This window comes from Copadichromis virginalis, linkage group LG3, assembly GCF_057382275.1.
Source record: "Copadichromis virginalis isolate Kocher_CV1m ecotype Utaka linkage group LG3, C_Virginalis_male_GT1.1, whole genome shotgun sequence".
Classification (NCBI taxonomy): domain Eukaryota; kingdom Metazoa; phylum Chordata; class Actinopteri; order Cichliformes; family Cichlidae; genus Copadichromis; species Copadichromis virginalis.
In genome coordinates, this window is record NC_140620.1 from 1,815,711 (window position 1) to 1,837,629 (window position 21,919).

Consider the following 21,919-nt stretch of genomic DNA (forward strand, 5'->3'; position numbering starts at 1 on the left):
CTGCTCTCAGCATACAGGGCCTGCAAATGGCTTGGCACAAAAGCAGGGGCAGTGCTATCAAGCTTGAGGGCTGCCAAGACCCTTGGTGGGTAATTCGCCAACCCCTCCAGGACTTGCACAGGCTGCGCAACTCACTTTAAAGTAACAGCCCCAGGGTTAAAGACTCTGATCAGGATGCTAGAGAGTTTGCAAGGCTGCACAACTACGTGAGCCACCAGCACTTTGTGTTTCTCCACAAAACCCTTCATGGGGCTTTGTGGGGTGTATCAGTTCCCACTGTTACCCCTACTCCCCAAATACAGTGCAGTGGGCTCCAACAGTATACTCAGAACGAGCATCACATACACCTTGGGCTGCCATGAGAGTTTTTTTTATTTTTTTATTCCCTTTTAATTCCTGTCACGGGGCTGGGCAGCCTGTACTGAACAGAAACCCAGAGCGGAGACAGCTGATGATATAACAATTTATTAGGCTTAAGTTCAAAAAAGAAAACGTAGCAAAGACAAAAAAACAATAAGACGTGGAGTTTGGATGAGGCGTGGCCTGGGGAACGTGGCTAGGGCGAGGGAATGAGGCCTGAGATGCGGAGTGGAGCTGAGTAGGGAACAGTCACACTGAAGAGAGAAGAGAGTTAGGGAGGTAGTGGAGGCAGCTCTGAAGTGGCCAGTTGTAAGAGCAGCAATTCTTACTTGCAGTAGGGTACATGGAGTGTTGAGAGGGGGGTGATGAGAATCCAGGGGAGGCTGAGTGGCGTGGAAAGGCTGGCCTGAGATCCAGGGCTTCAGATGGAGTGTGATGGCAGGAGGGCAGGCAGGTGAGGCACAGAGAGATTTTCAGAATGATTGCTTGGTATCCTGAGTCCGGAGGTGGAGCGTGAGCCAAGGTGAATACAGCAACTGCAGCACAAGAGAGTCGTGTTAACAAGATAGATCACAGCAAGAACTTGAAGTATAAGGCCTGTTACCAACATGTGTTGATGACGAACTGGCAGTGAATGAACATCAACGTGTGGTTTAAATCCCTCTGGCTTGATTGCCTGCAATAGGCTCCAGGTGTGCAGGAGCTGGAGTTGGCCCTGCCCAGGGGCGGATCCCAGGTTAGTTCAGGAGCCTTATGGAAATTCCAGCCACCCACTGCAGACCATGACAATTCCTTTCTTTTCCATTTCTTCTTATTATCCAGACAGCTCACTTTTGCAGTCCTTCATAACTGGTACCAGTAGTGATGGCCAAATGAAGCTTTCCGAAGCACTGAAGCTTGTATTGAAAAACGGTTCATTACTCGAAGCTTTTCAACACAGTCCTCTCTGGTGACATCTGGTGGCGAATATTTAGAAGAGCAGCTTGAATCTGCAAAATAAAACGGACTGCTCAATCATCACTGCTCACTCAAGAGTGGAGTTCTCTCTGATATTGGGCCACCGTTCCGTTGCTTTGAACATGTAATTGGTTTTGTCTTCTCGATTGGGGGGCTGAAAAAATGTAATGCGTATCTGCGTAATACATTTTGATCAATAAACTTTCCCTATTTAAACATGCACTATGGTGTGGCCTTTCTTTGCTCATAACTCCTTGATGTTGGTAAATACAATAAGTGAGCAATATATATAATATACATATGAGAATGCACAGCACATTATGGAGTATGCCCCTGCTGTGAAGTCCTGCCTCCATCTACTTGTCATTTAATCACTGGACAGCTGGACAGGTTCATACAAAATATTAGATGAGGCCAATTGTCCTATACATATTTTTGACCTAGGGGTGGGATTGATTGTGAACTGGAAAGGGAAAATGCTTAGGAAGCGGAGTACGGCTGCATCGTCACTGATTTGTAGAATCATTTTGATTCGATACAGGATTCAATTTGATTGGAATCTGGAAAGTTTTGCCTCAGTCAGAAATATTACAATTCTGATCATTTAACAGTATATATCCATAATTTTGTATCTATTAAAAGAAAGCTGATACATGTGAGACTTAATTAGAGATGTAAACAGAGAGTTATGAAACCTGCAGCTGCAGAAGCCAGCGGGGAAAAAAAGAGGCAAACACAGCGCGGACCCGACGACGCACCAAAATCGGATTCTGGCGCATCGGGTCCGCGCTCTGTGTTTACGTTTGTATGCAGAATCCGTAAACCTGCTCCCAGGTACTGTTTTAGCTGTATGGTGTTTGACGACATGTTGTGAGGTTTAACCTGAGATGCTGGCGTTTCAGGCATAATAACGTTAATTTACAAATCGACACGGGATTTTAATGAATCAATATCACTTTATTCAATTTAGCATGGATTGTAATCAGAAAGGCGATAATCAAAACCCACCCCTAATCAAGAACTTGCAAAGTAAAAACATGATCTATGTCAGGTAGCCCTTTTGTTATTTACATTTAAAAAGAGGATTAGTGTTACTGTGCGCTGGCTGAGTCTGTTTCTTTTCTTAGAAATAGTTTCTCCTGCCCTGGAGAAAATCCACTTGCATGGAACAGAAGAGGCTGTGGAGTGCAGGAACTACACTGCAAGCTGGTAGATATGCAGGTATTCCTGGGTCCTGCAGACTATCACCTAAAAACAATAAACAAAATGATTTTCTAAACTGTAGCAATGTCATGTACGTATAGTGTCAAATACATTGTTGTAGTCTTCATTAGCTTTAATGCACATGGAAGTGTTCCTGAAGTCATATGCTGTAATGATATTTCCATTATGAAAACATGATTTTGGACATTTCAAGTTTTTCACTTCGGCAGATAAAATGAATTGAGCAAAATCAACTCAAAATATTCCCACACGCCAGAACGTCCTCTCTTCCTCGCTGGCTCCATATCTGTCAGTGGAACGATCACCTCGTCGCTATCTGTCACCATCAACACACTCCACGAATCCCGTGGATGATTCACTTCCTTATATCCGTTTGAATCAGGTACCGAAGCAGTTACGTGCGTAATGAAGCTTCGGACGTCACTGGTCACGTGACTTTTGCCAAACGAAGCAAGCCTCGACACAGTGCTTCTGAACCAGTGTGTTGTTTTTTTCGACACACGCTCCGGAGCGTCAGCTTCAAGCGGGCCATCACTAGGTACCAGTAAAATACACAGCATTGAGTCTGGTAGTCTTCCATGAATCATAAACCCTGTGAAGCAGAGTGCTAGAAGAGGAACTAGCCTTAAACTTAAACTGTTTTAAATGTGATCCAACCCTGAAGCTTTATTATCAGATAACTATGAATGAATTCATATATGTCACGGCTGCCGAGGCGAGCCGTGTGGTGTTGGAGGGAAAGAGGACCCAAAATGCAGGCAGTAGATTGATGATGCAAGTGACGTTTATTTCCAAGTGATGGAGTTACAGAACAGGCAGTGAGTACGGTGGCTGGGAAGTGCAAATCGCAACAAATTAAAAAACCGCAACAAAATACAAAAAGCCCACAACAAAATCCTAAACCAACCAACCAAAAATCCTGGCCACGCCCCCTCTCGTGACATCACGCTTGTGTCACTTCCGGTATTTCAGACAATCCCTTTCCGTCAAGGATTTTTAATTTGTTGCGATTTGCACTTCCCAGCCACCGTAAGTGAGGAATGACAAATGACTAAAGAAACCTAAACTGGGAAAACTAAATAACAAACCTGAGAACATACGACATAGGGTGAGGGCAGAGAGAGGAACGAAACACCTTGGAACACAGACGAGCCGACAACAAGCACAGACCGACACCCACTATATATACACACACAAACAAGGAGACCAGGTAATGACATACAGGTGGAAGCACAGCTGATTCTAATACACAAGACGACCTGAGGATACAAGCTGAACACAATGACAACAGACGGAGACCTTCAGAATAAAACAGGAAACCCAGAACACGAACAGGGCACAAGGGGAGGACACAGAATACCAAAATCAGAATAACTAGAACAGAGGAAAATAATCATAAAACACAAAACGCTGGGTCAACGGCCCAGCACCATGACAATATACTTCATGTGTCCTTACACTTATTGTGTCATTACTCATGTCAGAATTGTCCTCATATGATTCACTTTTTATACAGTAAAACAACGCGCTGTAATGCTCTCCTGACAGGGTTTTGTAGGCGGACTCAGGCGCAGACCAGGAGACCTTTGAAAAAGCTGACAGTGCGTTTATTTACAGTGATTTCACCAGGTGATAATATATACAAAGTGTTTGGGAGAGGGGTCCATGGCTCCAGGGTCCGAGGGGGAGGGGAAGGGTCCGAAAACACACTCCACTCTCTCAGCAACGATCCCCTTCCTTTTCCTCCAATGCTCCTCTCGCTCACTCGCTCACTCAACGATACAGGGACGGGTCCAGGGAAGATCTACAAACACAGAAAAATCTATTTAGTACAAGGTCGCACGAAGACTAATACTCTCAAACTTGCAGATCACAGAATAACTGACGCTGGTGGCTCAACGTTCCAGCAACGAGTAGCCAAAGAATCTGCTCTCAGCTCATTTTGAGTTATGAAGCAAACAGCATATTTATATCTGACATTCACACATTTTTTCTGTTCAAATTCTGGGCCTTGTTTAGGTCTTCCAGCCATGGCCCAACATTTATAAGCTACACAAGCTTCATCAAGGTACATGGCTACATGTTCTTTCCAGGTCTAATGTTAGGTTTCTTAAGCTTATATTGTTTATCAAACAGTGTACCACATTCATACAGAGCAGTCACTATATCATCATACATGGAGCAGAGTTCATGTTTATGCACAGCATTCTTACAGTTGACATCCTTGCACAAAACAGCTTCTTTGGGCAAAGAAATGTTGTTCAGACGTATATCGGTGTTACTATGATAAGCTAAGACGTCCCCTTCACCATATTGGTAGCAATATTAGCAATATTGTTTCCAGTTGTTGCTGGCATTTGTTCCACATTCACAGTAAAACCAAAAGGTATATGGTCTGACACAGTTACCTCATACCTAATAGTCATGTTTGCTAAAGCTGCATGTCCATCAGCTGTACAGATACAGTGGTCCAGCCATGATGTACTATGCCAGGCTTCACTTATGTATGTATAGCTGTCTGCAGGCAGTAACACTTTGGTAGACAGGATAAGATTATTATCTTCACAAAAGTGGGCTAAGTGGTTAGCAAACTGAGAACTGGTGTCTGTGAGATCAGCATTAAAATCACATAAATATACACAGAATAATAAAGCTACTATTATTCTGTGTATATTGTATACCAATACACCGGTCTACATCCAGTCTAATGGGCTATCACAGGGTCTTTTTTTGTCCTAAAGAAACTGTTGGACATTATGGGCAATGCTGGGCATCGTCTGCACACGGCCATAAAACACCAGAAGAGTCTGTTCAGTGACAGGTTGCTTCTCCCAAAGTCAAGGACCAACAGACTCAAAAAGTCCTTTGTCCCACACGCCATCAGACTGTTTAACTCCTCTCTGGAGGGGAAACAGGAGGACAAAGGAGGGGGAACAACTAAGCTGTAGTGCACTTTTCACTGTGCAATTTTTATTCTATATTCAGCGGTGCAATAGACTCAAAATAGTTGAAATGTGCAATTCCCTGATTATTCCTATTGTTGGATTTATATTTTATTATTGTCATTTGTATTGGGAAATATGTGCCTTTTGTTTAGATGAACTGCTGGACTTCCAGGCCAGCAGATTTTGGGAAGTCATTTATGGGGTCACAGTTTCACCCCACACGCACACGCACACACACACACACAGACAGTACTCTTTGTTCACATGTATATCTATATAAGATATCCTATGTTAATGAACCTATGCATATTCATGTAACCTCAATAAAGAGCAGTGTTACGAGGAAGCAGACAAGAGCAACTGGGGTCAAGCGAAGGAACGGCGCTTGTCATGGTTTTATCTAATCTAATGTTGGAGAGCATCTAAATTCTCCCTGCTGTCCTCCACGGTGTTGGGAAGGATTATGCAGATGTATTTAGGTGCCTATCAGGTTTTTTGGTCTAATCTGAGTGTTAAAACATGTTCAATTCTGAGCTAACATTCACTTTTTCCTCCAAGACTCTGGTGTCTAATGCCACCTCTCTGCTCACACTCAGCTCCCTCATAACTGTTCTAACTTTAATGTGATTTTGTAATGACTGCAGGCCCATCAGTGTGACTGTCACAGACGTCTGCTTATCTGTTTGGTCACATTCACACAGAGAAAGAAGCTCCTCACCTGTGCAGGTACACAAGGTGGAGGAGCCTCTGACCTTTACTGACCTCTGACCTTTACTGACCTCTGACCTCCTGTTGCAGGTGCGTGTGAGCTGCTGCTGTCTGCACCGACTGTTTCTGCAGGTGAGTTGATGGAGTGAAAACAATCAGTGAGACTCCAACAAGAACACAAATACACTTACTGTGTGTGTGTGTCTGTGTGTGTGTGCGTGCGTGTGTGTGTGTGTGTGTGTGTGTGTGTGTGTGTGTGTGCGTGTGTGTGTGTGTGTGTCCTCCAGTGTCTCTGTCTGTCAGTCCAAACCTTCAGCAGGTCTTCAGAGGATCTTTAGTGTCTCTGAGTTGTGTTGATGATGGACAGACAGCTGAAGGATGGACAGTGAAGAGGAGCAGAGGAGGACCCACTGAGGACTGTGGAGGCTTTGGGAGGCTTCTTGGTTCCTACGCTGTTGTGGCTGTTTGTCCTCCCAGTGAAACCTTCTGGTGTGAGGACTCCTCTGGACAGAAGAGTGACAACGTCTCCCTCAGTGTCCAATCAGACACTACAGGTGAGATGTTCCAGCTGTGTCTCTGTCTCTGTGTGACTCTGCTCTCATTAACTCTGTTTGTCTCTGATGGTCAGATAAAGATGTCATCCTGGAGATCCCTGCACTTCCTGTGAGGACAGGAAGTGATGTCATTCTGCGCTGCAGAAAGAGGACTGGTGACACGGTCGAAGCTTATTTCTTCACCAAAGGAAGTCGCCATGGTCCTAAACCAGAGCACATCATCACTAACATCATGCAGGCTGATGAAGGTCTCTACTGTTCTACTGAACAGGGTAGAAAGTCTCCTCAGAGCTCTCTGAGGGTCAGAGGTCAGAACACTGACATCACTTCCTGTTTAAAAAATGATGTAACAATGTGACCTGATAATGAACTGACTGAACCATCTTCATCATCTCTCCTCCAGATCCTCCCAAAATCATCCATCCTCCCCCTCCTCACTGTCCTCCCCCTCCTCACTGTCCTTCTCCAAGAACCTCCTCAAACTTTGCTCCTCCTCTTACTTATCCTCCTCTCCCAGCATCCACCTGTCCTCCTCCTCCTCCTCCCTCTCTCCTGGTCCCCATTGTTGCAGGTCTGGTTTCTGGGCTTCTCCTGGTTCTAGTTCTAGGTTTGGTTCTGTTCCTCTGCTGGAAACTTAAAGGTATGAAAGCTTTCACTCACCTGATATGAACAGTTGTAATCTGATTACTACAGTTATTAGCCATAGGGTGTTTAGACTCACCCATGAATTAAGTTTCCCATTGGACCTTCTGAAATAAATAATTAATTTTACTTCATTTCATACGAGCACTTATATGTTCAGCTGAAAACAGATCTGGTCAGACAGACATTTGTTTAATTTTCTGTGTTTTGTGTTGTTTTATTTTAATCATGTCAGTTTGTCTGATCTGTTTTTAATACCTTTGTAAATAACATTGTTCATCGAAAATAAAATAAATTTTTCTTACATGATGCAAAATGATGAGGAGAAAGAGGAAAAACTAAACAGGAGTTCTGTTCCTCTAAAAAGAAACAAGTTAAACATACCAAAGGTATCTTTCTATTATCTGGAATCACTTATCCCAACATTGCTGATCATAATAAGCAGTCACACAAAGCTGGTTATCAGCTCGCTAAGTTAGCTTGGGGTTTAACCTACAAATTCACAGGAAAGGGGCGGGGCTTGAGAATCTGATCAATCAAAAACGGTTATTTCATGGATCACATGATTGTTCTTCAAAATAAAAATGATCCCTATAGGGGTCACTTATAACAGAGAAATGATCAGATAGTGATCAAAATATAGAATAGAATAGAATAGAATAGAACAGCATTTAATTGTCATTGTAAAAATAGAAAAAATAAACAGAAATAAATACTAGAGTGATATATACAAAAACAAAGAAACGCACACAATGGAGGACTGTTTCTTTGAGACAGTTTAAAAGGACTTGGTCTGAATAGGGTCCATGCATGAGTGGCCTGAGTGATGAGGGTTAGTCAGACCACGGCTCAGATAGGTGGGTGGGCAGGAGGATAACAGTCTGAACTGCCCAGGGTGAGAAGCTGTTAGTGAGTCTGGAGGTGTGAAGTGCTGTATGTAAAGAACATAATAATATTAACCAGAAAAATGTCACATTCTTATAAAGTCAACTGAGATCAAAGGTGCAGAAACTGGTTAAACTGGTGATGTGTGACAGAGCTACAAAATAAAGATCTGAACAGCAGTGAATGTCTGAGCTCAGTACTGCTGCTGTTTGTTTCTAATGAACAGCTTCACATTGAACCTGTAAAACTTTAAACTGGATCCTAAGAATCTGTAGCTATGCCCAAATTTAAGGGTAGCATCCTTAAGATAACACATTTTTAGTCAATTACGTTACAGCAATGTAACGAAGGCTGTCCAAATTTGAAGGCTGCTCCAAATGTGCCCAACAAATGTGTCCTCCTTTTCCCCAGATTTGAAGGATTGGTTGGGTGTATCCTTCGTGCCCCACAATATCCCATAATTCATAGCGCGGCCAGGAAATTCCAGTTTCCAACAATAGCGGCAGCTACTTCATTTTAATATAACTTTTATTATTCTTTCTGGGTCACAAAATAAACTTTTAAGATATTTTCAGGCGAGAATGTAGCTGTGTAAACTTCAAATATCTGCTCAGTTTATTAAGATATCACATATTTGCAATAGTGCTCCGACGTTTTCCAAGACGCCTGTTACCCACCAGCTCGATACCTAGCCAGGGTGAGACGAGTGGACTGTGGTGTTATGGAGGTCACAACTGTGAAGAACCTGCAAAGAAGTGTCTGAGATGGATCATCTGCCTCTGCTGTGAGTCTCCTTCATATTACTTCAAATCTTCTCTTTAAACATTTCTCCAAAATTATTACCTCTGTATCCCAAAAGGTTGATTCTGTTCATCTGGATGTAGCGTTTTCAGGGGGAGAAATGTTTCATCAGTCATGGTCTCTGATCAAAGCCCGTTGATCAATAACCATGAATACCATTCACAGAGAGTTGGGGAATGGCTGCAATCACAGCATTGTAAGATGGCGAAAGATGTACCCTTAGGCCCCTCCTCGATTCAGAGATGGTCTTTCCCTTTTCATGTAAATGGCCTCCTTGACTCCACACTCAAACCAGCGTTCCTCCCTGTCCAGGATGTTACATCCTCATCATTGAAAGAGTGTCCACTGGCCTGTAGGTGTAAACAGACTGCAGAGTCCTGGCCTGACGAGGTAGCTCTTCTGTGTTGTGCCATCCACTTATTCAGAGGTTGTTTGGTTTCTGCAATGTATTCAATTCAATTCAATTTTATTTATATAGCACCTAATCACAACAACAGTCGCCTCAAGGCACTTTATATTGTAATGTAGACCCTATAATAATAGATACAGAGAAAAACCCAACAATCATATGACCCCTTATGGGCAAGCACTTTGGCAAAAGCGGGAAGGAAAAACTCCCTTTTAACAGGTTGAAACCTCCGGCAGAACCAGGCTCAGGGAGGGGCGGGGCCATCTGCTGCGACCGGTTGGGGTGAGAGAAAGAAGACAGGATAAAGACAATGTATAAATACTGGCATTCCTCCTGGCACTTAACAGTGTACACTATATTACTCTGTTTGTGTCGGGGGACCCGATCCTTTGGGTGGATCAGTTTTTGGCTACTAAATACTAGAGATGGCACGATACCACTTTTTTTGTCAGATACAATATCATAAATTTGAATATCTGCCGATACCGATATGAAACCGATATATAGTGTATCTTATAATCAATAAATAAATAATAAATAATTATGGAGTTCCACAGGGTTCGGTGCTAGGACCAATTCTGTTTACATTATACATGCTTCCCCTAGGCAGCATCATTAGAAGACATAGCATAAATTTACACTGCTATGCAGATGACACACAGCTCTATCTATCCATGAAGCCGGGTAACACACACCAATTAGTTATTAGTAACGCTGTGAGGAACCCTCCAGTCATTTTTGACCAGGACATGTCCTTCAACACACATATTAAACAAATATGTAAGACTGCTTTCTTCCATTTGCGCAACATCTCTAAAATTAGAAATATCCTGTCTCAGAGTGACGCTGAAAAACTAGTTCATGCATTTATTACTTCCAGGCTGGACGACTGTAATTCATTATTATCAGGATGTCCAAAAAACTCCCTGAAAAGCCTTCAACTAATCCAAAATGCTGCAGCAAGAGTCCTGACAGGGACTAAGCTCTAAAGAGAGAGCAGATTTCTCCTGTTTTGGCTTCCCTTCATTGGCTTCCTGTTAAATCCAGAATTAAAATCCTGCTCCTCACATACAAGGTCTTAAATAATCAGGCCCCATCTTATCTTAATGACCTTGTAGTACCATATCACCCTATTAGAGCACTTCGCTCTAATAGGCCTACTTGTTGTTCCTAAAGTATTTAAAAGTAGAATGGGAGGGAGAGCCTTCAGTTTTCAGGCCCCTCTTCTGTGGAACCAGCTTCCAGTTTGGATTCAGGAGACAGACACTATCTCTACTTTCTTTTTTTTTTTCTTTTTTTTTTTTTGTCCCGTTTGGATCTTTAGCCATCAGAATTGTTGTCTTGAGGCCAAGAAAGATGCCAAGCGGATTTATTTTACCAAGTGGATCATCATGGCCTTGCCATATTGGTCCATTTGATTGACCTTTATTATAATTATGAATTTATTTTATTTTCAGTTGCAAACGGGACAGACATGACTGTGGGATAGGACAGGGGGAAAGAATGAAAGAAAGAGGGGGAGAGAAAGAAAGAAAACCAAAGGGGAGCAGAGACGGTGAGAAGGGGGGGAAGAGAGAAAAAAAAAAAATAAAAAAAAAAAATAAAAACTCCTGGGTCACCTGTATGGAGAAAAAAAACCAGAGGAGACAGCAAACAACAAAGAGCAACATAATAGTGGGGAAAAAAAGCACCATCACAATAAACTAGCAAGCCATAGATATCAATAGTTACTAAATAATAAACGATATTGTGCAACACGCAAGATAGACAGCGCACAATGTGCTTTGAGGCAGCAGCCAAGAAAGCTGTAGTCCGCGTCTGTGAATACCCATGTGTACACCTGTGTGCATACCTGTGTGGATCAGCATGCTTGCATTCCAAAGGTTTCTCCATGTAATGATCTGCTAGGGAGTGTGGGGAGCCACAGCCCCGTCCTTTATGGTATCAAGCAGGTATGAAGGAGATCAAAACTCCAGACATCCAGAGGCCCCCAGAACACAAGAGACCAAGGAAGACCAACAGAGGGGCAGCCGCGCCACTGTCCCAGTAAGAGCTGAGGAGAGTCCCAGATGAGGGCTCATTCAGCAGCCGCGGATCAGAAGCCAGGGGGAGTTGCAGTGACGCGCCCGTGAGCTCCGCCGGCAGCCAGCTGTGCCTGAGTGACCGAGCCCCAGGCCGAGAGGCCGGGGGCACCCCACCTCCGAAATGGCCCGAGCGAGCCCCAATAAGCGGCCCCCAAGGAGTGAGCAGGTGTGTACCCGGACGCCCACCCCCAGATACAAAGAACCACCAACGCACCGACACCTGAGGGAGTCCGCCACCGGCAGGGGAAGTGGTGGTGGGTGGAGATAGGCCTCCAAACCTTGGAGGGCCCGAGATGTCCCCAGAGAGGTGGCGTCTGATACCCAACCTGACATATAGACACAAACATACAGGCACACACAGACACAAACATCCATTCCCACCCTCATGCTCTCATGTGCACTTCACACTCAACTGACGTGGAGACAGACATAAAGAGACGCTGTACACACAATCACACTCCCCAAGCGTACTCTACAAACCAGGTCTAGGTACCCTTGCCCCTGGAGGGGGGAACCGCACCCAGACCCAGGTGGTGTTACCCTTTTCCCTGCGGTGGGGAGAGGCAGACCGCCCCGACTCCGCAGCAGCAGGGAGGCCCCACACCCCAGACCGCAGCCGGACGGCCAACTCCTCCTAGCCCCCCCCCCCGCTCCAGCAGGCCGCAGAGAACGGGGGTGAGAGAAGACTCCAAACCTCCCTCCACCCGCTCATTGTAGTGTTGATGCATGTGTGTTCTAAGGTGCAATTAAAACCCAGGAGGGCATGGAGCTACCTGCCAGAGAGCAGCAGGTAAGCGCACAGCCCCTCCTGTTAGCCCTCAATTTCTACGTGTATTTAAAATTGAGAGGTGGGCAACGATGCCAGGGGTGAGGTATACACCCTGATGGTGATTTGGACTCCGTGATTGTGCCCACCCCCAAGATCCTATATGTATGTGTTATGAGGGTGTGAGTAATGTGAATGTCTAAGTTGTGGGATAAAATTGAGGCAGAGGCAGTCAGAAGGGGACGGGGGGGGGGGGGGGGGTAGCCTCCTCTGCACCCTGGTCTGGTGACATACCCCTACTCCAAGGCCCTGCATGTGTGGGTGGTTGTGGTGGAGCGGGAGGAGGGAGGCAGCTGGAGATGGGGAGGGAAGGAAGGGAGGGGCAGGTGACCCCTCCCTGGGGCCAGCTCCCCCACTGACCCCAGTAGGCACTCCCATACTCCGCGACCCGCCAGGGAAAGGGGGCCCAGGCCCATCCAGACCGGGGCCCAGCGCAGCAGCGCCCCCCGGCCCCACAGAGCCCGGGACAGTCCACCCAACCCCACCACAGAGAAAACTGCACCCACCCCACCATCCACTCGTCTTCCAGACTACATGAGACAATAGACGCCCAGGCTGAGATCTTCCTCCACCTCTCCTGTATCTCCCCCTCCTGCAGAGAGTTCCTGAGGAGAGGAAAGCTCCTGCAAGGTGTGACAATCTCCCCCACCGGTTGAAGAGCCCCACAGGCGGCTCGACACACCGGCGGCACCCTGCGCCAGGGATGGGCCCCCATGCACCCACCTGCCCACAACCCCGGCAACACACAAACCAGGACCCAAGGCCCCGAGGCCCGGCCAGGGCCCCGGCCCAGAGACGGAGCACCCCCAGACCCTCACGCCCATCCCGGACCCACCCAGGGGCAGACAGGCTACCAGGTCAGTAACCCACGTCCATCATCACAGACCCTCCCCTAGCCCCGCTGCACGCAGCCACGAGGAAATAGTCAGAAAAGAGCCCCCAACCGGACATGACCGCTACCCCGGGTTGAGCCCCCCAAGGAAGATGCCTCCGGGGAACCCCCCGACGCCCTAAGCCTGTCCCTGCCCCCACACCAATCACAACATTGAAGGCGGGACCAAACTATGACCCCCCACCCCCACTAGGTGATGGAGCCGATCAAAGGAGCCCAGAGCAATTGATCTGATGTGGTGGCCGAGGCTGTATCAAGACTAATGTAATCTAATAGATAATTTCTATATTGGTTAGAATTAAGATTATTTTTATTTTTCCAGTTCATGAGGACTGTTTTCTTGGCTATGCATAGGGCAGTGAAGATCATATGGGCTATATTCTTTTCTGAAGTGACATTATCTAAGCTGCCCAGTAAACACACTAAGGGGGAAGTTGGAATGTTACATTTCAGACACTTTGATAAGTCTTCACATATCTCGCGCCAAAACTTCTGCACTGGTGGACAGAACCAAAGAGCGTGGATGTAATTGTCTGGTGTATTGCTTTGACAGTGTGAGCAGTTGTTGGTAGACGTAAAGCCCATCTTGAACATCCGATGACCTGTATAGTGCACTCTATGTAGTATTTTGTATTGTATTAATTGCAGACTGGGATTTTTAATCAATTTAAAAGTTTTTAAGCATGCCTGAGACCAGAAGTTTTGGTCTAAGCTGACTGATAGATCTGCTTCCCACTTTGCAATAGGAAGGGATATTGATTCATCTAATTTAGAAAGTGTTCTGTATATTTTAGATACTAATTTGGGGGATTTAAGAGTAAGGAAATGTTCCGCACTTGGTGGTGTTTGTAATTCAACTTGACTGAGGTTAAATTTCTTTTTTATTATGGATTTAATTTGTTGATATTCCAAAAAAATTTTCTTGTTGATCCCATATTGTGCAACTAGTCTGTCAAATGGGATAAATTCTGTTCCCTCTAATATATGTTCTAAGTATTTAATTCCTTTACAACTCCATTCTGGGAAATTAATCATATTATTGTTTTGTAATATGTCAGGGTTATTCCAGATAGGTGTACGTTTGCATGGGATTAGTGAAGACTCCGTTATTTTTAGAAACTCCCACCATGCTGTCAGAGAGAAGCTGATGTTGATACTTTTAAAGCATTCATGTCGTTGGATGTTTGAGCTAATAAATGGTAGGTCTGAAATCTCTAGATCCTTGCATAGTGCCTGTTCAACATCTAGCCAGGGCTCAACTAAGAAGGTATGTTTTAACCATTCTGAGATGAACTGAAGCCTGTTGGCTAAGAAGTATTGGTGAAAATTAGGCAGATCTAATCCTCCTCTATCCTTGGTTCTTTGTAGCGTTTTTAAGCTGATACGCGGGGGTTTATCTTTCCAAAGGAATTTGGAAATATATGAATCCAGAGATCTGAACCAATCTTGTGATGGTTTGTTAGGGATCATCAAAGATAAGTAATTTATTTTTGGCAAGATCATCATTTTTATAGTGGCGACCCTTCCCATGAGTGATATGGGTAAAGATTTCCATCTAGTCAGATCGCCTTCTACTTTCTTTAGAAGTGGGATGTGGTTTAATTTAGTTAAGTCTGAAAGCTTAGGAGAAACATTAATACCTAAATATTTAATATTTCCTGATTACAGTGGGGCAGAGGAAGAATTATGGAAGGAGCAGTTAATGGGGAGAACTGTAGATTTTGGCCAGTTAATTGAATAATCTGAAACTCTTGAAAACCAGTTTATTAGAGTAATTACCTCTGAGAGGTTGGTTTGTGTGTTTTGCAGAAAAAGCAACACATCATCCGCATAGAGACTGATTTTATGTTCTATGTTCTTACATTTTATGCCCTTAATTGTTGTAGCCTGTCTAAATGCTGCTGCTAGAGGTTCGATAAAAATTGCAAAAAGTGAAGGGGAGAGTGGGCATCCCTGTCTGGTGCCCCTCAGGAGACAGAAGCTGGAGGATGTCTGGTCATTTGTTCTGATACGAGCTGTTGGGGAATTGTATAATATTCTTATCCAGTTTATGAAAGAGTTTCCAAAACCAAATTTGTGTAAAGTTGCGAATAAAAATTTCCAGTTAACTCTGTCAAATGCTTTTTCTGCATCTAGAGATAATATTATGGCTTCGATGTTTTTATCGTATGAGTAGTCTATTAAATTAAGTAATCTACGAGTGTTTGTTGAGGAGTGCCGACCTTTTATGAAACCAGTTTGGTCAGGATGAATTAAGAGGGGGGTTATTTTCTCTAATCTCTTTGAGAGAGCTTTGCAGATTATTTTAAGGTCTACATTTGAAAGAGAAATTGGACGATAGCTTGAGGGAAATAAAGGGTCTTTGCCTGGTTTTAGCAGGAGACTAATGTTGGCAGAGTTCATATTTGGTGGTAGTCTGCCCTTTTCCTCGATTTCCTGCAACATGCCGTGGAATACTGGTGCCAGAATTGTCCAGAATTCTTTGTAGAATTCTGCAGGGAAGCCGTCTGGACCTGGAGCCTTATTATTGGGCATACTTATCAGGGCTTCCTGGAATTCACTTGGCGTCAGTGGCGAATCCAGTTCCATTGCTTGACTGTCTAGTAATTTTGGGAGAGTTACGTTGTCAAGAAACCGATCAATTTCATTTTTAGATGGGTTTATTTGTGGTGAGTATAAAGTTTCATAGAAATCCCTAAAAATTTTGTTTATTCTTCCAGGATCATATATTGTGTTCCCCGATAAATCTTTAGCAGCACATATAGTTGTTTTTTCTTTCTTTATTTTTAACTGGTTAGCTAGAAATCGACCTGATTTGTTACTGTGTTCAAAATTCTGCAAGCGAAGTCTTTGTATAAGGAATTGTGTGTTTTTTTTTTATTTTTATTTTTTTATTAATAGTTTCATTTAATTCTAGTTTTGTTTTGCATATTTTGTTCAATGTTTCCTGATCTTGGTGGGACGCGTAGGCTTCTTCTAGTGATTTGATGGTTTTTTCTAATTCCTGAATATTTTTGTTTTCTTCTTTCTTTTTGTGTGATGAGAAAGAAATTATTTTACCTCTCATCACAGCTTTCCCTGCTTCCCATAGAACAGAAGCAGATATTCCGGGAGTGTCATTAAAGTCTAAATATGAAGTCCATTCCTTTTTAAAATATTTAATAAAGTCTTCATCTTTAAGCAGTGATGTATTAAATCTCCAGTTTTTTCTTGGCGTAGTATTATTCTTGTGCATTAGTTTTAAAGATACAGGAGCATGATCGCTGACAGCTATAGGATGAATCTCAGTGTCTGAAATGTCGCTCAGCAGTGAGCTGCTGACCAAAAAATAATCCAGACGAGAGTGAGAGTGATGAACATGCGAGAAAAAAGTATATTCCTTACTGGTGGGGTGAAGAGAGCGCCATGCATCGCAAAGACCAAAGTCGTTCATATACTGTTTGATTATATTTGTGGACTGCCAATTACGCTGAGTTCCTGTTGTGTTGAGCCTATCCATTTCTTCATTTAGTCCAAGGTTGAGGTCACCGCCAAGAATGAGTGCGCAATCGAGGTGTTCAGAGAGTGCACTAAAAAATCCGTGGAAGAATGAGGGTTCATCAACATTTGGACCATATATACTTACAATACATAGCTTTTTGTTCAATATTGATAGTTTAATAATTAGAAATCTACCCTCTGGATCTATAACTGTATCGAGTACTGTAAAATTAACATTTTTATGTATTAAAATTGCTACTCCCCGTTGTCTAGAATTATAACAGGCTGCAAACACGTTAGGAAACTCAGGGCCCTGTTTCAGGAAGCCGGTTTAGTGGAAAAACTGAGTAAGTATACCCTGAGTTAACGAAAACTCTGGGTTTTCGGTTTCACAAAGCGAGTTCAGATGAAGCCTCAGTGAGTCACTATGACGACACACTCCGTGAAGCTAACCTGCCCCCTAGCAGGTTTACTACAACTAACCCTGACTGTCTCCGCCCCTTTGTCGGAAACCTGACAGTAGGAAGTGTCGGACATGGCGTGCCACTTCCTTGAAGAGCCAGTAGATCGTGAAGCCCAAATTCGCCGCAGAGCTCACCGCCGGGAGAGAGTGATCAGAGCGCGTTTGGACATTTTATCATTTCCTGATGATTTTCTGTGTGAACGTTACCGTTTCTCAGCACAATCTATAATTTATTTGGATAACATCCTCAGGCCATATATTACGCATGTGACACATCGCGGACATGCTCTCAGTTCATTACATATTATTTGTATTGCACTTCGGTTTCTTGCAAACGGGAGCTTTCTGTATAATATTGGTGACGCTGAGCACGTTCCCAAGGCTACCGTCTGTCGGGCAGTCAGGAATGTTACAGTTGCACTGAAACGTCTCCTGTACTCGTCTGTGGTGTTCCCCGGTCACAGACCCACAAGATTTATCAAAGAGGGATGCCACAAAATTGCAGGTATCAGGATGAACAAAACTTAATTCATGATGTGGTGATACTTGAACTACTACTTAAATTTTACATTTATTTTCACGGTTCCCAGGCGTGATTGGCTGTACAGATGGCACTCACATTCCAATCATTGCTCCTTCAGTAAATGAAGGAGACTATGTGAACAGGAAGTCTTTCCACAGCATTAATGTGCAGGTACATAGTTCCCTGTAGCATTTCAAACTAACAAATTATTTCATCATAGTAATGGATGCTAATTTGTGTTCTCTGCACTGTGAAGATCATATGTGATGCTGCCAACATTATCACAAATGTGGAAGCCAAGTGGCCAGGCTCTGTCCATGACTCACAAATATTCCGTGAATGTACACTGAGCACAAAATTTGGACATGGTGAGTTGAGAATACTTTAAAATATATAAAGACCAATTGCTTCAGGGACATTTGAACTGAAGTGTACCCTTCTGTCTTAGGAGAGTTCACTGGCTACTTGCTTGGTGATAGGGGGTATCCATGTTTACCCTATTTGCTTACCCCTTACCCTGACCCTGAACCGGGCCCACAGCAGCGATATAATCTGGCTAATTGCAGGACAAGAGCCAGAATTGAAATGACTATCGGAATGCTTAAGGCCCGGTTCCAGTGCCTGCAAAGACTCAGGGTCACCCCAGAAAGGGCATGTGACATTATTGTGGCATGTGTGATTCTTCACAACATTGCCACAATTAGAGGAGAACACTGTCCTTCTGAACCAAACATCAGCAGTGATCCAAACCATGAACATCCTGACCCTCCCACGGACATACAAGATGGAAGCGCAGTCAGAGACACCATATGTCACAATCATTTCTTTTGACCCATCACCTCAACATGTTGAAAGAAGAATAAACAGATTTTTTGTTCAACTGGCTTTATTGGTCGCCTGTGTTTCCTGTACACAAAGTATTAAAAGATGTACACCTCATAAAGTGTCTCTGTTGCTTCCTCCTCTGTAACAGCTGTCAATGTTTCTTCATTATTTTCCTGTAGTAAAGAAATAAACAACATTGCTGTTCTACTGTACACTCATATAATCTGTGGAGTATTACTCACAACTGCATGTTGGTCTGGCTCAACAGGAGGCTGCACCAGATGCAGTACACCATCACCATCAACTGATAGAATATGAGGTTTATACAGGTCACTTATAACTTACAAGGGACCAAATGGCAATTAACAAACATACCAATCACCTTACACTTCATTGTCATTATGCTCTCAAAGACAACCAAGACTGAGGGAAGGCAAAATCAGTAGGAAAATAACTTCACTACAAAATAATCCATTATGGTAAAGAGTTTATCAAATGAATGAGTAGCACTGCAAAGGTGACTGTGAAGAAAGGATGTATGCACATCATGTATTATTTTGAATTTACCTCTTATGTAGGCACTTGTGTCTTGCGGGGTTATTGACTCAGAGGATGTCCCCGCAGAGATGCCTTCGGCCACAGGGCGCCCACTGTTTTGGCTGAGGGCCAACTGCTCAGCCTCTGTGAGTGGTGGTGGTGGAGGACCCCCACCTGTTTTTCGGGCCTCCGCTTTTTTTCTGTTGGCTATAACGGGCCACATTTGAGCATACAGAGTAAGCAAATATGTACTTGTAATGTGCTCAGATAATTTCAATAAGTGCTTACAGAAAGAAAATTAATGTAGCCTCTAACTGCAATTGATTTACATCGGACAAACAGACCAAGCACTATGGCTCATAATACAATTACACCTTACCTGTTTGGACTATATTTTTATATTTCATTTTTACTTGCTGCCAGGCACGTTTGGGGCCTGTTGGGTTGCACCTGCGCTCACATCACATCACAAAATAAAATGTATAAAATAACAAATAAAATAACATATGATAAAATAACGTGTTAAATGGGTGGAAATCCCTCGATCAATGTTTAAATTAACACTCACGCATTGACTCTGTCGGCTATGTTTTGCCATGCATGCTCTCTTTCTTTTGCAGCTGAGGCTGTGTTACTTTTTTCCGCGGAATTTGCATGTTATCGGCATATGCTGCCATCAGAATTTCGGCCTCAAGCGCTGTGAAATACATTGACCGCGCCTTCTTTCCCTCCGTCTCCATGGTGAATCGCTTAATCTGTGCTCCGCTTATCAGGGCTTTATGTATCCTCGTCCGCGTGCTTCACTTGGGGTTAAAGCAACTCCGCGTTGACTGAACTAATTGTTATCAGCCTTTCTGAAACCAAATATTCCGAGTTGGACAGTTCGGGGTTACTCAACAATGAGTATCGTTTTTCACTCTGAGTTTTCTAAACCGGCTTCCTGAAACAGGGCCCAGGTGTTTTAAGTTCGTTTAAACCTGTGACAGGTCTGTGAGTTTCTTGTAATAAAACAACATCTGCCTGTAGTTTTTTAAGTTGGTTAAATATCTTTAACCTCTTTCCTCTGGTGCCAGCTCCATTTACATTCCAGGTGACAAGCCTCAGAATGCCCATAATTGTGTGTGTATGTCTAATGATGTACGCTGGGTGTTTCGTTTAGACAGGTGGAGAGAGTGTGGAAACATCCCTTGTTTGTAAATAGAAAGAGAGAGAGAGAAAAAAAAGTGTGGTGAGAGGCTCCATAAGTCTGACTATGTGTGTGAATATTCACTAATATGAACAAGCGTGGCTTGCTTATGTGTCCTGCAAGTCTGTGCGTGCTGTGAGGCTGTTGTAAATGTGCTGCCGTTGAGCTGATGTGTTTGCGTGATCGTGGTGTGAAAATATGGAGAAATAGAGGGTGTTGTTTGTAGGTGAGTGGGGAAGTAGGTGACCACAGCAGTGAAAGACAAGAGAAAGAAAGAAACCACATGAACTGTGAGCAACAACAAAAAAAAAAAGAAACGAAACGGAAACATTCCAATTAAAGCAATGACGGAGGGTGACGGTGTTATATCTGCTATGACATCATATTGATATTACTAGCTTAAACTCATGTTAAAGGAGAAAGTGTGAATGAATAAGAAAAGAGTGTAGCGGGTTCTTATCTGGAGTGCAGTCAGTATAACCACGGTGTGGTGCCGGGGTCGCGGTAGAGCTGTCCGTCCACGTAGAGCTGGTCCACAGCGATGACAGCACGGGAGCCTTTCTGGATGAAGCTACGTCGAACTGGGAACAGGACCTTGCGTCGTTCCAGGATCTCTTTGGGGAACTGGTCGTTCACGCTGAAGTCCGTTCCTTTCAGCTCTCTGCCGCGACTCTTCACCTGTTCCTTCTGTTTGAATTGCCCGAATTTGGCCACAATAGGCCGTGGTCTCCCGGTCCGCGATCGCACGCCCCCCAAGCGATGTACTCTATCGAAGTCGATGTTCTTTACGGTGTCCTCCGGCAGCTTCAGGTGGATTTTGATGAAGCTTTTCACCGTTGCCTCCGCGTCCTCTCCGGTAGATTCTGGAATACCAGAGAACACAAGATTATCTCTCATGCTACGGGCTTGTAGATCGATAACGGACTCTTTTATTTTTTTATTTTCAATGTTTAGCTGGGTCACGTTATCGGTGAGAGATTTGACCGACTCCCGTAGCGTGGCATTTTCAGCGGCAAGCGTTTCCACCTGCTGCTGGCTGAATTCCAGGGATTCTCTCAGAGATTTAAATTCCCGGTGTAAAATCTCCACCAGGGACAGCCTCGCATCGAAACTGGACAATCGCTTGTTGATTGACTCCAGGATGTCTGCGATGTCTTTGCCGGCAGGCGATGTTGTACCGGGGGAGTCTGCTGGGTGACATCTCTTCGATGACGGCGTCTCAATTTTGGTCGGGGAGGATGTACTCTGGGCCTTCTTCATTACTAAATCTTGAAAACAGCGGTCGATGTAATCTTGGAGAGCGTCTAAACTCTCCCCGTTGTCCTCCAGGGTGTTAGAGATGATAAAACAGATGTTGTTAGTTATATGACAATTGATTAGTATATTTGGTAATACTGAAGCTTGAAAAACCTTTGTTAAACTCTATGCTACCATTTGCTTTTTTTTTTTTAAATTCCGCCAAATCTCCGGCGTCTGACGTCACCTACAACATGGGTCGCTTACCTTACTCGTCACTTTCGTCACTTCCGTCACTTACCGTCGTCACTATCTCTACTTTCAAGATTAGGCTTAAAACTTTGCTTTTTGCTAAAGCATATAGTTAGGGCTGGACCAGGTG

At 43.9% G+C, this 21,919-nt stretch overlaps 1 protein-coding gene across 1 annotated transcript in view; it reads left to right on the plus strand.

Annotated features, from left to right (window-relative positions):
* The first annotated feature begins 795 nt into the window (after positions 1-795).
* LOC146712255 (uncharacterized) overlaps positions 796-21,919 on the plus strand; it is a 32,643-nt gene continuing 11,519 nt past the window's right edge. The window contains exons 1-7 of the mRNA XM_085436084.1: positions 796-814; positions 1,046-1,096; positions 6,285-6,326; positions 6,482-6,748; positions 6,823-7,056; positions 7,152-7,388; positions 8,919-9,059. Of these exons, the coding sequence (XP_085292210.1) occupies positions 796-814; positions 1,046-1,096; positions 6,285-6,326; positions 6,482-6,748; positions 6,823-7,056; positions 7,152-7,388; positions 8,919-9,059 (991 nt within the window). The remainder of the gene's footprint in view (positions 815-1,045; positions 1,097-6,284; positions 6,327-6,481; positions 6,749-6,822; positions 7,057-7,151; positions 7,389-8,918; positions 9,060-21,919) is intronic.